This window comes from Idiotropiscis lumnitzeri, chromosome 2, assembly GCF_059441095.1.
Source record: "Idiotropiscis lumnitzeri isolate Australia: NSW breed Sydney's pygmy pipehorse chromosome 2, RoL_Ilum_1.0, whole genome shotgun sequence".
Lineage (NCBI taxonomy): Eukaryota > Metazoa > Chordata > Actinopteri > Syngnathiformes > Syngnathidae > Idiotropiscis > Idiotropiscis lumnitzeri.
The window spans coordinates 9,212,084-9,229,126 of NC_142392.1; the positions used below are offsets into that span (position 1 = coordinate 9,212,084).

A 17,043-nucleotide genomic window follows, 5' to 3' on the forward strand; every position below is an offset into this window, starting at 1 on the left:
ACAGAGGGGGAAACGCTGTAATGATAAAAACTACTGAATGATTGAAAATACTGCAATCATAAAAATACTGCAATGATAAAAGTACTGTAATGGTAAAAAGTACTGCAACGATTGAAAAATACTGCAATGATAAAAGTACTGCAATGATAAAAGTACTGTAATAGTGAACGTCCTGCAATGGTAGAAATGCTGCAGTGATAGAAGTACTGTAATAAGAATACTGTAATGGTAAACAAAATACATCATTGGTCAATATTTAAGTACACCATTGGCTGAAAGTACAGTATTAGTATTAGCAAATAAATTATGAAAAAAAAATCTTCAGCACCACTTTTCGAAAAGAAACAGAAAACAACATTTTCCCACTTTAAAGAAAAGTCTTTATAAAGAAATAAACTGACAAATTTATTGAAGTCCTTCCAAAATGTCCTTGAGTATGAGCCGATCCAAAACGAGTGTTGAACTGTCTCTGCGTGGGTTCCACAAAAAGAGCAACTCTTCCGGCGTCTCTCTCCTCTTGGGTACGAAACACACAGTTTAGCCATCACTACTTCCTGCTTTACGGTACGTCCGTCAAAATAAAAGCATGCCTTTCAAAATAAAGGTCGTCATAAAGAAATAAGATAAACCTTGCCTGAAAGGCAGAACACCTGACATTCCAAAACCTTTGAGAGAAACGGAGGCGAGTTGCATTTATCTTTCTTGTTTTTTTTATAGTTCAACTTCTAGTTCTGTTTTTCACCTTTTCACAGCGTAATGAAGGCCAGTTGAGCAAGTGGAACAAGTGATTTTATTGATGATAGTGGAAGGCACCGATTTCATAAGCACAGTTTCTTCTCACACCTTTTCCATTAAGTACGATTAAAAAGACAGCTGAAAAGCATAATGTTAAAAATTTTTATTCCAGGCAAAGGCAATAAATTTTATTTACATGTTTGATGTAAACACACACAAAAAAAAAATCATCATCACTCAGACACAACGGTTCTTCTGGCAATGATCACATTGGCTTAGTGTCATTAAAAGAGCTTTGCAAAATTCAATTCATCATATTTCATTCAAAATCACATTTACATCTTACCACAAAGAGTCGGTTCCTTCAGTTTTTTTAAGCTTCAAGCATCGCTGCTTTTATCACCAACACAATTGTGTCTCTCAGCAATATCTTTAGTGGAGAATTTTTTAGCACAAACGCTGCAACTGAATGGCTTGTCTCCACTGTGTGTTCTTGTATGGCGTCGTAAATACGACTTTTGAGAGAAACTCTTGGCACAAACTGAGCAGGAAAAAGGTTTTTCTCCAGTATGCTTTCTTGTGTGGCTTGTTAAACTTGCCTTTATAAAAAAGCTTTCACCACAAACTGAGCAAGAAAAACGTTTTTCTCCACTGTGTGTTCTTGCGTGCCTTGTTAATTGTGCCTTTTGACAGAAGCTTTTGCCACAAACTGAGCAAGAAAAAGGTTTTTCTCCACTGTGTATTGTTGTGTGTTTTATTAAATATGACTTGAAAGAAAAGCTTTTGCCACAAACTGAGCAAGAAAAAGGTTTTTCTCCACTGTGTATTGTTGTGTGTTTTATTAAATATGACTTGAAAGAAAAGCTTTTGCCACAAACCGAGCAGGAAAAAGGTTTTTCACCACTGTGTTTTTCTGTGCCCTTTTAAAGACAGCTTTGAAGTGAATGAGTCAGTGTGGCATGCCCTTTCACCTTTGGCTTGCCCATCATCATCATAATCATCATTAGTATCATCATCATTGTCATGAGCGTCTGATAATGTGTCCTCATTTTGTGCTTGTGATGGCCCCCAGTGGTCTTCATCAACTTCTGTTGTCACGTGATGACTTGAGCTGCTGCTTGTAGGCTCCGCCCATCTGTTGTCCTCACTCTCATCCTTGTTTTCATATTCAGTCTTTATAGGGACAACGTTCACTGGTGACTTGTTGATCTCCTCCTCCTCCTCCTTTTTGATGTGAGTCAAGTCTGGCTCCTCTTTCACAGAACGGAGATCGTATTCACTGACGTCTGCAGGACACAAAAAGACAAACACACATTTGGTTTGGTCAAGTCAAACCTCAGGCGGCGACTTTGTCTTATATTGTTTCTACCGTGCTACCTTGACTTGTGCCTACCGCATATGGAGCAATGCGTGCGACCCCGATTTGGACCGGACCATGGGGGTATTTCACAAAATTACGTCCTACGATGTAAACCTCCCTTTTCTACCAGCACAGCTGTGATAAACGAGCATCTGAAAAGGAAGCACGTTGCGGTTGATGCCGATTTCATTCCTGACATAGTCACAGACGTTTCTGGAAGCAAGCTGAAGTTAGCACACACAGGCTATTGTGTGCGTCTGATGGAACACCTGTTGTGGGACCCATACATATTGATGCAGACCACTGGGGGCCATCGCAACATTATGTCATTGATAGAATAGGAATCCTTCAAGTGAAATATGTTTACAAGTATTTCTTTTTGCATATCATCATATCGTGTCACACCAGTGGTTTATCCATATTTTTGCCCTGTCTGTGACCTTTTGTAGGTCTGGTGGAGTGATATATACAGGGCTTATTGGACATTCAAGTTGGATATGTTTCATATTTTGGTTTAGGAAACCACAGTCACATACTGATGATGTGGCAAGGCCCCATTTTGTTAGGTTGTCTTTGGTTTTCCCAACACCAGATCTTGCACGGTTTAGGGTACACCATTTTTTCCTTTCAAGGTTTGTGCCCTTGGGTCGTTTTTCTTTTGGTTTTGGGACACACGGTTGTTCTTGTCCCATGTTTTCTTTTTCTCTCCATTTATTCATTCTGTACCGTCTAGGGGTGATGTTTTCAGGCAGACTTTCAGTTGAAATGAAACTTTTCCTAGATTTCAGCCTGGGAGGGACTGGTACATGGGAGAAGAGTGGATGGCGATTATCATCTTTTTGCATAGAGATAGTTTCATCGTGGGTATCGTATTTTCACGACCATAAGGCACACTTCAAAGTCTTAAATCTTCCCCAAAACAAACGAGACGCCTTGTAATGTGCCAATTATATGGACTGAGAAACTCTCTCGACCATGGGCTCGTTCCCCTTGAGGTGTTTCAGAGGGCATTTTAGCACACACTGCTGGCCAAAGTCTGAGACATCTATGCTTCAAATTGACTGTGACATAAACATTATGTGAATACGTTCTTTGGCTGATGGTGCAGGAGAAAGCGGGACAAAAGGGCAGCTGTACACAATGTCTGTCTTATCATTCATGTTATTGCAAGCAAGATACATCACAGGTTTAGACAACAGACTGCAAAAATATAAATAAAAACACACTACCCAAAGCACACGACTCACATTTCTCTAACCAGCCATCTGATTGGCTGAGGCTCCCGGAATGCATCAGTACTGTTTTCGTGTTGTTTTTATTTCTTATGAGGATATGAATGGCATGAGAGAAGCAGGTTTTGTGAAAATTTTATTTCTTTGTTTCATTGTTTGCTTGTAAGCTGTTCAGAGATATTTTTGGTTTTGATTTGAAACCATGACTCTATGGTGTGGTGACCAGTGAAATCCCTCCCCTGACAATCTCAACAAATCCGCACTTGATCTCTGTGCTTCCATTTGTTAGACGAGACGAATGAAAGATTGCGTCGTTTTTTAAAGTAGCGCTGAATGGATCCCCTGCTTGAAAATGGCAGTCTGTTCGTCACGAACGCGGAAGAACAGGACACACCCCACTGTGATATGATTGGCTGCTGGCTATGTGGAGCACTGTCATCAACTCACCAACAGATGTCGCCACTTGCGATGCAAATCATTGTCATTTTCTTCTAAACATCGGAAAAACTTAAGATTTAAACCGTATGCAAATGAACAAACATTTTAGTTCCCAAACATGAACTTGACAGATGAATTAAACTTAACTTTTGTTGCTGGTTTTGTTGAAACATCTGCCACCATGTCAGTTGGACAGTATTACAAATGTCATGCCATGTCATTATCCACACCGCTTTTCCTGTACTGGGTCGCGGGAGGGTGCTGGAGCTGACGTGATAAAGTGTTTCTTAATGTCAACATATTTGCACCTTTGCCTTTTTACAGGCTTTTTCGCCAGTGCGATGGTGCCTTGATTGTCCTCAAAAACAATTAGTCGCTCTTTATTTTTTGCATGAGATATTTTTTTATCTCCCAAGGGGATATTTCACGTGGATTGAGCTCTTAAGTAACTAAAAAAGTAAAAGAAAAAAATAATTAAGGTTCATTAAGAATATGAATATGCAAGAAAGAAATCTCTCAGCTCAACATTTCACATTGTCGTTTGTCAAATGTTGATAAATTGTATTTTTCATTCGGGATTTGTCTGTTGTTTTTCATTTATTTGCATGTCACTATTTAAGTATTTTTTTCTTTTACTATTCTTTACCTCTATCAGTATTTAATTTGATTTTCATGGAATTATTTAAACTTGCTTATGTAATACTACAATATGTATTCAATTTTTTTAATACATAAAAATGATTTCAATATTTTTTAATTATTTTTATTTAAATCTTGAATATTTGTCAACATATTTGTTCATTTAAATATGTGTGCAATTATTTTATTTATTTATTGCATTAATTAATACTTAGAATTTCATTCATTATTTTTTATCTTTCAAAATTCATTCAATATTTATTAAATGTTTCTATATATATTATGAATTTAATTAACTCAGTATGTGGTTGTGAATTTTAAATTGAAATATGTTGCTGTTTTATTATGTAAATGTTAGAGTGTTAAGAAATATTTCTGTGTTTTTTTAGGTACAGTATAGTCATAAGGCGCACTTTCATGTCACAAAAATTCTCCTTAACAAACAAAGCGCCCTGTCAGGCGATGCGTCCATTAAATGGACTAAGCATCACTCGCGACCATCAACCCTTTTACTTATTGAGCTGTTCGGAGTGCATGTTAGCACACCCTGCTGGTCAAAGAGTGAGTTGTTCATGCTTACAATCGACCGTGACAAATACACTATCTGACTATAATGTTTGGGTGATGGTGTTGGAAAAAGCTGGACAAAGGGCAGCTGTCCACAATGTTTTAGTCTGTCTTATCATTTATGTTATTGCAAGCAAGAAACGTCCCATGTTTAGACAACAGACAAAAAGTCCAAAGCATAACAGCACATCTCTTTAAACAGCCATGCAAATCTCTCTAAACAGCTATGGGATTGTGGGTCTCTGCTCCCAGAATGCATTGCTTGAATTAGCTAAGGCTGAGTGGCTTTTGTGTTATTTTCATTTTTTTTGGGTATATTGATGGCATGAAAGATACATGTTTGTGTTAATCTTATTTCTATGTTTCATTGTTTGCTTGTATAATGAGTTTTTTATTTTTTTTTGAAACCGTGACTCTAAGGAGTGTGGTAAGCAGCCAAGTCCCTCCCCTGACTTTGCTTTGTAGGCTATTGCCAATGCACCTAATATTGGCCTGAGCCATTGTCAATGTCAGCTATTGTCGATAGAGACTTGGCGTCTGCTGCAACAATGGGGTGATTGCTCATGTTATTGGGACATAGTAGGCTGCTATCGGCTGTGTCAGTGTGGGCAGCTCTGCCAAGTTCATGCTATGCTAACAGCAGCTGTGCTATCGTCTTGTCAGGCGGTGCGTCCAGTATATGTTACAAAGACAGAAATAGCGCCCTCAACAGGTGTTGCGCCCTTTGACACGGCGCGTCTTTTGGGTGCGAAAATACGGTACTTAAATATTTAATTATTCGTTTCAGTATTCATTAAATTACGGTGATTCACTTTTGCAATTCAGACGCGCAGCAACAAACTGCAATGCGGATCCTCTCCTCCGTCGTGACAGAAAAAAAGAAGCGGGAAGATTTACGAAAGCAGGAACGGACCGTGTAACAGCAGAGCGATAAATACACTGTGTTCAGGAGGCGCACACGATATTTGTGCCTTTCTTCATTTTTACTTTGTTTATTAATGTACATTGTTTGCATTGGCCTCAAGGACTCATTCGGTGTGTATGTATTTGTAGTTTTCACTGTGTCACGTGATTTCCTAAAGCCATCAAAGGAAGAGAAATAAAAAAAGAAAATCTGGACATCAGTCTGAATCGTGGCCTTTTCGCTGGACCGGTGTAGCTACACTCTTGACATTCCAAAATCTTTGAGAGAAACTGAGACTACTTGCATTTATCTTTCTTGTTCTATTTAAAGTTCAACTTCTAGTTCAGTTTTTCACCTTTTCACAGCGTAATGAAGGCCAGTTGAGCAAGTGGAACAAGTGATTTTATTGATCATCGTGGAAGGCACCGATTTCATAAGCACCGTTTCTTCTCACACCTTTTCCATTAGGTACGATTAAAAAGACAACTGAAAAGCATAACGTTAACAAATGTTCTTCCAAGCAAAGGCAATTAATTTTATTTATGTTTGATATAAAGCCACTGATGGTGTAGTGGTACACTTGCCCAAGTTGTGTGCAGGCAGCGTGGGTTCAGTTCCCACTCAGTGACGGTGTCTATGTCTGCCCTGTGACTGGCTGGTGACCAGTTCAGGGTGTAGTATAAAAACAAAAAAAATCATCATCACTCAGACACAATGGTTCTTCTGGCAATGATCACATTGGCTTCGTGTCAATAAAAAAGCTTTGCAAATTTCAATTTATTATATTTTATTCAAAATCACATCTTACCACAAAGAGTCGGTTCCTTCAGTTTTTTTGTCCTTTTTTTAAGCTTCAGATCGCTGCAATTCTCACCAGCACAATCGTGTTTCTCAGCACTCTGTTTAGTGAAGAATTTCTTAGCACAAACGCTGCAACTGAATGACTTGTCTCCACTGTGCGTTCTTGTGTGGATTCGTAAATTTGACTTTACAGAGAAAGATTTACCGCAAACCGAGCAGGAAAAAGGTTTTTCTCCACTGTGTGTTCTTGCGTGCCTTGTTAAATGAGAATTTTGGGAGAAGCTTTTACCACAAACTGAGCAGGAAAAAGGTTTTTCTCCATTGTGTGTTCTTGTGTGGCTTGTTAACGTTGAGTTTTGAGAGAAGCTTTTACCACAAACTGAGCAAGAAAAAGGGTTTTCTCCAGTGTGTTTTCTTGTGTGGATTCGTAAATGTGACTTTCCAGAGAAGCTTTTACCACAAACTGAGCAGGATATAGGTTTTTCTCCATTGTGCTTTCTTGTGTGGCTTGTCAAACATGACATATCAGAGAAGCTTTTGCCACAAACTGAGCATGAAAAAGGTTTTTCACCACAGTGTGTTTTTGTGTGAATTTGTAAATTAGCCTTTCTAGAGAAGTATCTTCCACAAACCAAGCAAGAAAAAGGTTTTTCTCCACTGTGTGTTCTTGTGTGGTTTGTTAAATGCGACTTTTGAGAGAAACTCTTGCCACAAACTGAGCAAGAAAAAGGTTTTTCTCCAGTGTGTGTTCTTGTGTGCGTTTTTAAACTTGACTTTTGAGAGAAACTCTTGCCACAAACTGAGCAGGAAAATGTTTTTTCTCCACTGTGTAATTTTTTGTGCAGTTTTAAAGACAACTTTGAAGATAATGAGTCAGTGTGACGTGCCATTTCACCTATAGTTTGCTCATTATCATCATCATCGTCACAAGCGCCTGATAATGTGTCCTCATTTTGTGCTTGTGATGGCCCCCAGTGGTCTTCATCACCTTCTGTTGTCACGTGATGACTTGAGCTGCCGCTTGGAGGTTCCGCCCCTCTGTTGTCCTCACTCTCATCCTTGTTTTCATCTTCAGTCTTTATAGGGACAACGTTCACTGGTGACTTGTTGATCTCCTCCTCCTCCTCCTCCTTTTTGATATGAGTCAATAGAATAGGAATCCTTCAAGTGAAATATGTTTACAAGTATTTCTTCTTGCATTTAGAGAAAGTTTCATCGTGGGTATTTTTGCTTCCATTATAATCTGGATCCCTAAAATAATTAAAGGGGCCCTGGCATCAGAGTCGCTATTTATTGCATGATTTACGTTTGGGGGTTTTTTTTTGCCCAAAATGACATTTAGCCTGCAAGTACATTCCAACATTCCCCTTTTTATTTTTTATAAAATTTCTGTTTTTAAATTAATTTTAAAACAACATTATGTTTGAAGAGTCAAAATCCCTACACATAAGCATTAAGCAACAACACTTTCACTGTGACTTTTATGTTGACATATTTGAATAATGACTGTCTATTTTAAAGTTATCCAATATGTATTCAAATTCGACTAAGATCCACCATAATATTTGAAGAGTTCACTGAATTATTTTAGAACTGCAACGATGCTTAACAGCCATAGAGTGTCAGTAATGAGTAACAAAGTAACACAAAACCTCCCATTGTTCCGTCATCATTGTCATTTGCAAAAATTATCAAGAACTTTGAGTTGCGGGGGAGATGCAAACCACCTGGGCCACAGGAACTTTATTACCAGGAACTAAATGTTCCTGGGATTGTTGGTAGAAAAGGGGGTTGTGGCGTACTCCCTTTTTAAGCCCATAGGAAGCCAAAGATGCAGATGCATTCCTTGCAGCATGCGCTTGTTCACCGATGAGATCCGTGCAACCCTGGATGGATGCATTAAATGTATTTTAAATGTTTGGATGGGGTGAAACTACGCACACGTGCACAAAACAGTGCATATCCACCGGAGGTTCATTGACTCTCACCCGACGAAGGCAGTACAAAGTTAATAAATAAATAAGACCATTACGTGCTTGATTTTTTAAAAAAACTTAATATTTTGTGTTTTATCCACTAAAATTGATCAACCGCCATTGATGTTTTCGCCGCAGTGTGCACATTTTTTAGAGTCAAGCAGAATTCCTTCCGGAAGGAATTGCTTGAACAAGATATAAATACCAGAAAATGTAAAATGTTAAATAATCAGTTGAAATTTTATTAAAAAAAAAAAAACATGGAGTCCACCCCCCACTATTGGTTATTCTTTGGCATTTATTTTCTGCACTGATTTCATTTGGCAAAAACAAATGTTCAGCAGACCTGCAAGTAAACGGCAATATTTAAAAATAAAGCGGCAATAACCTTGGACGCATTTCCCCAAACAACTTAATGTTGTTATGTATATTTTTAACGATAGAAAGTCGTTCTTTCCAAAGCAAATGAGAGTAAGACGGGTACAAACCTGCTTTGTGAAGCACAACAGGAGGCTGCTTGTTAACTTCGCCCAGCAGTTGAAAATGTTGCTCGTTCTCTTCTTTTATTCCACAAAGTTCCTCTTTGTACTTGGGTGTCGTTCTAGCACACATTTTCAAATGATAATTCCAAAAAATCCGCACTTGATCTCTGCTTGGCGATGAGTCATGAGCCTCTTTTCGTTAGCGGCTAGCTAGCTAACAAGCTAAGCTAACTACGCCGAAAAGCATCAACGCACGAAGATGAGGTTATCGGGACACAAAGACTTAATGAATTATGTCGTAGTCCTTTAGAGTAGCACTGGACATCCTTTGAGAAAATTACAGTCAGTTCCACACTAAATCAGAAGAATTTAGCGGTGGACTGCTTTTGTTCCGGTGTGGACGGGTCGGTGGATGTGGTCGAGGTCCTTCGGAAGCTGCGCGCTTGCTTATGACGTCACGCTTTAAGCGCGTATTGTCCAAATATATTTATTTGCCTCAGTGGTTTTTTTTACACCTGGCTGTTCTATTTTAAGATTTATTTTATATAATATTTTAATTCGGTTGATAAAAAAAAAAAAAAAAAAACTAAATTAACGCCACATTCGCGAGTCAGCTTCGACGTCACTTCCGCCTATTTCCCGAGAAGCCGCTGCTGAAACAGTAGTGGGACGTTTCCGTTTCTCCGACCGAACTTGCAACAATGCTGTGGTTCACTCGGGCTGCAAGATTGTATGGATAGAATGTCTGCATATACTCGCAGTGCTTCTCAGTTATTTCACGCCCGCCCCTACCAAGAAGAAAAAGATTCGCGCCACCCCTCCACCAATTTTTTCTGTCTTTGTTTGTTGATGTTAGATTGTCAATAAAATATCCCTTAACTAAGCTAAATTAATAAGAAATATAATTAGGAGAAATATTATAGTGAGGATCTCGAAACTCAGTACTCTGTTGTGCAAATATTGATGAGATGACAAATATTTGTCATGTTATTGTTGGAGTTGGGTCACCGTGGAAATGAGAAGTAGTTAGTAAATCAACCTTTAAAAGCCAAACTTACTCCAATGCGTGTTCGTTTTTTTGTGCTCAAGAAGAAAAGGGTCAAATAAAGACTCAACAACTGATTAGAGTTCCGATATTTAGTTTCTTCAATTTCTGGAGTTCAGGAAATAGTACAAAGACAGATATCTGGGCAGCTTTTTCTTTATCTCACGAGAAACTCCACTCGGGCGAGCACAGTCGAAAAATGCGCACCAGCTTTCATCCCAGCTTCAGTTTTTATAGGAGTTTTTTTATGTCAAGGGTAATGTAGGTTGAATCGGTCGTCCTCGCTCCCTCCCACGGCACGGGTCCACGTCCAAGGGAAGGTCCTCCCCAGGTTAGTCATCGTCTGGATAAGTTGATTCCCGTCTGGTCCCCAAGACTGGCACGCCAAGGCTGGCCTTCTCCGGCAGGCAGTCTCTCCGTCTCTCTGCCCGCTGGCATTCCTCTGGAATCTTGTTGGTGTGTGCGTGTGTATGTCCAAGCGTCTGTGTGTGTATGAGGAGGCTGCCAGGTTGGCCGAGTGGTCTAAGGCGCCGCGTTCAGTCCCAGTCTCCCCAGGAGGCCTGGGTTCGAGTCTCGAATTTCCCCATTGTGGGACTAATAAAGGGAATGTTATGTGCAAGTGTAAGTTCGTGCCTGCGTGTATGCATGCGTGTTCATGTGCTCCGATCTCCAATTGTTATGTCTTTCGGAATGTATTTTTTGCGATAGTGTCTATGTGACACCTCTAGTGCCAAATTTGGTATGTTTGCATCTCTACAGCCAATGTGGAGAATGAGCGTCGTATTCGACCATGAAGTGCTGTGAATGCAAGTCATGGAAATGCTATGTAGGCAAATTTGTTCTCACGACTGAGAATTTCAATAAAGTTCACACATTTAAACTAAGTACTATAAATTTAGCATATAAGAATAATATAATAAATCAGTAAACATCAGGCCTACAATCCCAGTCATTCTTGTGACCCGTGCTTCTAATTCAATTTGATAAATGCTTTTTGTTTCATCAATGTTTAAAATATTCAGTGAATATGAACCTGCTAACTTTAATAATCGACATTCTGTCCCGTATGTGTTTAAAATAATGCCAGTAATCGTAATACAATCCTTTAATCCCCGCCGAAAAATATTTTACCATCAAAATGAAAACGCAACCTGTGGCCACAAAAAATGCATGCGGCAAGAAATATACTATGAACCCACCCCCTAGTGGGGTCGATCCCAATCAAAGTTATATTAGACAACAAAAAGTAACAAATTAACTAGTGCCGTCCCGCAATTAAATTTCTTAATTTAATAATCGCAACACTACCGTCATTAATTGCACTCAATCACCTTTTAAACTTGTTTGTGAAGCTTGTATCAGTCACTTGAATAAGATATTGTAATTAACGTAGACCCACCAAATTTTATATCTATTTCAATTCCCAGACTGTTGTAAAAGCTTTTTTTGAATATAATTTAGACAGTGGCATCCTCACAGGCATTGCCCCCAGAAACAATTTTCCAACGTATACATTTAGTTTTGCCGATAATCACCACAATCCAGCAGTGTTGGTTCTCATTTATGTGCTAATGATAATATATGATAAGATATAATATGGCACAATGTTAGAATTTGGCTTTGCAAGATGGGCAAATTATTCCTGAATTAAAGAAAATTTAGTTCACTGAGTTCAAATATCTAACTGTTTAGAGATTATAAATTAAGCCCTGAGCTAACGCTCCAATTTTGACAGTTTTTTGGCAAATCTTTAAAGCAAACCAAATGAAATAGTTACCATTTATGATAAAAATAAAAAAATAAATAAATAAAAATCCCCAAACTAGAATTACGCAGATACCAAATTAAACCATTTTTTACGGGAAGAATAGGTGCTCTCCAAGATGTAGACAGCTCCAAGACCGCTGCAGTCTTCACCTCCTATTGTCTCCCGAATGCCTCCCTCCACCTCCAGGCTGTGCCAACTCTGATTCTGTCAACTGGGCGAGGGTGTAGAGACAGTAAAACAATTGGGGGAGCTGTGGAGCAGAGCCCAAAATCAGTCGGGCCCCGTGTCCACAAACCCTCCGGCAGAGACGCACACAGAGCTACCTCTCCCGAGTGACCCGTTTCGTGAAATTTTAAAATTTAGTCACGTTCCCAAAACCGAAGAATTTGTAGTGGGTGCTGAAGTATGATACCCTGTTAGTGACGCAGAGTATTCAACATTCGTAATAGACGTCTGAACCCAGCCAACCGCCTCTACACACCGCTTTACCATGGGGCCTAGATCTTTAGTATGAAGACGCGCATCAATAGTCAATGCGATTTGTGGCTTGGCGAAAGTAAACAATTCATACCATTTCTGCTGCTCAGGGACAAGGCACGCATGCGAGGCAACGCCGGTAGACATAGCACATATATAATCCTAATGCAAGATGAACTGACTAAATTTGAATGAATGCATTTTGATAAACCAAATCATGTGTGCGATCATATGTACAGTGTACAATGTACTGGGTCAATTGGTGAATGGGTGGAGGTTGGATCAGGAACAGGGCATACCCACCGCGGGAGGATGGAGAACCAGGTTTCGGAGCTGCCCTCAGATGTTTCAGTTCAGCCACTGGAATGGAGGAGAGCACCACATATGCGCCCCCCAACGGATGTGCACAGTCAAGTTCAGTCCCATCCGGAAATGCCACTCGAATTCCAGTGTTCGTTCAGTCAATGGCAGTGACTCAGGCTAGTGACGCAGGATAGTGTTGTTGCTCACTGGGAGATGCGGAAGGAGCTCACCGAGCGGGAAATAGCTCGCCCAGTATCAAGCACCATCAACAAACTGTTGTCCATCTGTCGTCCCGAGAATGCTGGGACCTGCCAGTCCTCGTACGCTGAAGCTCCGCGGGCCCCCTATTGTGGAATACAGTACCAGCGGGTTGGTGTTCAAAAGTGCGTTGGGAGGCAATGCATGCGTAGTTGGAGGAGTGGGTATGGTGGCGCCCCCTGCGCTGGTGGAGCTCTTTGTGACAGGTATGGCGCTGGACCACAGGATGGCAGATTCCAGGAAGTGGCTCAGTATGGACAGCTCATCACCCAGTGACCCCGCAGCAAGAGCACACCCCACTCACAACCCCCGTCTATAACCACCCCTACCTCTGTTCCCGCAATCCCGACCTCGTTGACCGGCCTGGTACGGCCAGCCAGTCTGCTGTGGCGCCGCGTCACCCGAACCTTGCCTCGGAGCAGCAGAAGCGGAGGGCGCAGGTGCAATGGGAGCTGCATGCATTAGCTGCCCCACCCCTTTTTTTTAAATTTTTTTTTATTTTATAATTTTTAGCCCTCTTGGCCACCTGAACCTGCAAGTACAACAATTTTTAGTAACGCTCCTTAATCCAATCCCACATTTTCCTTTTCTGATGTCGTGCAAAATGATGTAAAAAAAAAAAGTGTTCTCCTGACACTGATTAGAATTTTTTCATTGATGGACTGTTTCACATGATGTCCGTAACCGGAAGGACACGCCCTAAGGACGGCCAACTGGAATAGCTGCGGAATGACGACATTATTGGATGGGTCACTGCCGGAAGTCTCACTCCATTCACGTCTCGCCCTGGCCACATAGACCAGGCCTGTCTCCTCCGCTCCCCACCTGAAAGATACAGCAACATCGGCCCCAACGGGGCCAGAAATATCTGATGCACGGCACGGCCAATCTCACCTGAGGTGTCCCCATTCAGCCGGTGACCGTCATGCTGGTCTGTAGGTCTGGCCTCGGCCTCAAGTAAGGACAGTTCCTGACAAGTACATTTTGTCCCGCATGTAACTCTGTAATCCCCTCTACGAAGAACCTAACCTTGCGTTAAGTGAGTAATTTTCAGAAAAACAGCGCCACCGCCCCCTTAACTGAAATTAACCTCAAGTGTCACAGCTGTGGTGCCGTATATTATGGAAAAGTCTTAACAATACAACAAAATCTTGCCCTATCCTGTACTGGGTGTGTGTTATCTATTCGTGCACCCAATGTGAATAATAATAAAACCTGCGGAGCACATGAGCAGGCTAAAGCAACAACTATATCTTAATCTGTTTTCATGGACCCTAACTTAGAATATCTTATCAATATCACCCTCCTTGTTGAGGAGAACCTCCGGGATGGGCGTGATGAGACGCTATTTAAAGCGTTCTCCGGCCTTCTGGTCACACACGTCATATGTCACCTCAAACCTGTGGAGCGAACTGGAGGAGTGGCACTTGCAAGCAAGAAGGGGTAAATTACCTCGAAAGGATAATGTAATCATGGCAGTCATGAGCTAAACACAGAGCAAAGGGTAGACTGCTAGGAGCCACCAGCATGACTTTTGTTGTCCCGGCATGAAAGTCCATTGTTTCAGAGGTGTCTCGTTCACACCTCCTGTGTTGCAGCCGTGATCCAATCTTCCTGCATTCCTCTCCTGAGGGTCTTGTCATTAGCATGGTCCAAACTTCGGTTACACTTAAAGGATTTCATACATTTGACTATGAAAGGAATATAAGAGTTTGAGCTTAACATAGTTCATTAGATGTTGCTGCATCCAGTGTATGAAAGTGTGAGACTGTAAAGTGCTGAGCGTGTGACTGGTGGAGCGGAACGGTGTGTGGGGTGCGAGAATGGAATGTTTCAGGACAGATGGTGATAGCCGCAAGGAGGGAGAGAGACAAGATGACTCGGGGGGCAGTGGATGAAGGAGCAGCCATCAAAAGATCACACGCAGGAGGAGCCACGGGATTCGGTGGGGGAGAAAGACCAATGAGAGCAAGCTAAAGTTAACTGCAATACACATAGCCAATAGAATCATGCCAGGATACCTTTGTCTGTGCCATTTGCATGTTGTATAGTATGAATCATTACTGGGCAACTCGGAGAGTACATTTGCTGGTGGCAAGAGAGGTGTAGAGTTGTATTGAGAGGGACCCGAGACCCAGGTGCCATGTAGTAAATCTGTGTATTAGGAATAAATCCACTTGTGCGTGAAAATGCCGGCTTCCTGATACCTTTCTATTGCAGAACGAGCGCGCATATTGTTGGATGAGTGAGAGTTGGGTAAGGTCGCAAATTGGAGTCAGATTACTTATTTGAGTTTACATTGGGTTAAAAGTTAAATTCTAACATTGATATAAAGCTAAATTCCAACAAGCTATATCATCCAACACTCACTCAGTGGTGCATAAGTGTGTTTCTGGATATTATTTGTCCAGTCGTGGTGTCATGGTATTTTGATGGGGATTCATTCAAGTAGGACGAAGTCGGAATTCCCTGAAGGCACAGGTGTGAAATGCACTGAAGTAACTTAAGAAAAAGTAAAAAAAAATTACGATTGTTTAAGAATGTGCAAGAAAGAAAAATGTTGAAAATAACGATATTTTCCAGGAGGTATTTATTTCTTTGTTGTTTATTCATTCAATTCTATACTTATTTCAATATTTGAGTATTGTTTTTCTTTCAATATGTAGTATATTTTGTCTTTGAAGTGTGGGTCCTTGCTGCCTTCCGGAGAGGCAGCCGAGCAAGGCTGGATTGGTGATGGAAAAGAACTGGTTCGAAAAAGATTTTATCCTCGTCACATGCTGAAGTCAAAAGAAGTCTCCCCAAAAACGTGCGAGCCCCGTCTCAGACATACCCTTCTTATAGGGAATGCCCAAATAGGACATGAATATCTAATTTTCCCTTGTTGCATATGCATTCCCATCCCGCTAGTCTTCGGGATTTCCCTCCAAAAGTCCCCCAGAGGGAGAGCAGATGCGTCTCCCCTTTGATACGACCAGTCTACTCGTGACCACCTTAAATTACTCTCATACTCTGGAAGGTCACTGACCTGGCGAGAGAATTGCCCCCACCATAAACAATGCTCAGGCATATTTTCTCTCAGGGCAGTATCTGGTTACATCGGAAATTCAGAACCAAGACTGGTCACTTCTGTGAGCTCCAGTCCCTTCATAGTTTCATCAAGAGAATTACTTCCCATATCTAAATTAGGCCATTTAAAAATACACGACTTTTTTTTTTCATTTATTTCAATTCATATTTAAGCTTGCTTCTGTAATAATACAATATTTATTAAATTATTTTAATATGTAAAATTATCAACAATTTAAACCTTTTTATTTCACACTTGAATATTTCTTAACATATTTGTTCATTTGAATTTGGATGCAATTTAAATTATTCCATCCATCCAGCCATTTTCTGCCGCTCATCCAGGGTCGGGTTATTGAATTAATTTTTTTAGTATTTTTTACAATTCAAAATTTATTTCAAGATCAGGACTCTTCTCAATGAGTTCAATATTTCTAAAATGTTTCTATATTTGTTATTAATTGAATTAAGTCTGTATGTGGTTTCCAATTTTAATATTTCCCTATGTCATTATATATCTAATCCAATGTATAAAAAATATAATATAGCATGAAAAAAAATATTTGGTATATTTGACAAATGATTTAAGTTTTTCCGAAGTGAGATTCTGCTTAGCAACAAACCCCAAATGCTTGATAGAGCTCAACCTAGAAAGTGGTTTTAGCTCGTCAGAAATGTATTCAGAAAGCGAAATATTAAATATATCTGAGGGGATATTTGAAGAGTTTGAATTTTGTTCAATGGACCATACATATACGAGCCAGCCAAACACAGCGAGAAAACCAGCGCTGACTCCAGTCGCCATCAAGTTGCCAACTCCTGACATTCCAAAACCTTTGAGAGAAACTGAGACGATTTGCGTTTCTCGGTCTGGTTTTTTTTATCGTTCAACTTCTAGTTCAGTTTTTCACCTTTTCACACAGCGTAATGAAGGCCAGTTGAGCAAGTGGAACAAGTGATTTTATTGATGATTGTGGAAGGTACCGATT

General features: G+C 40.4%; 1 protein-coding gene and 1 long non-coding RNA gene across 2 annotated transcripts in view; one reads left to right on the forward strand and one right to left on the reverse strand.

Moving 5' to 3' along the window:
- The window catches only part of LOC148341616 (uncharacterized), a 287,045-nt gene that overhangs the window by 180,312 nt on the left and 89,690 nt on the right, over positions 1-17,043 (forward strand). The gene's annotated exons all lie outside the window — the stretch shown is intronic.
- LOC148341623 (uncharacterized) lies at positions 6,767-7,632 on the reverse strand. The gene is made up of 2 exons (XM_088283063.1): positions 6,831-7,632; positions 6,767-6,774 (listed from the first exon to the last, which is right to left on the reverse strand). Exons 1-2 carry the CDS (start codon positions 7,564-7,566, stop codon positions 6,767-6,769), a joined length of 744 nt encoding a protein of 247 aa, XP_088139189.1. The 5' UTR covers positions 7,567-7,632.

Excerpts from the sequence above, each read along its gene's own strand:
- LOC148341623 (XM_088283063.1), bottom strand. The coding sequence starts at position 7,566 with ATGGCACGTCACACTGACTCATTATCTTCAAAGTTGTCTTTAAAACTG.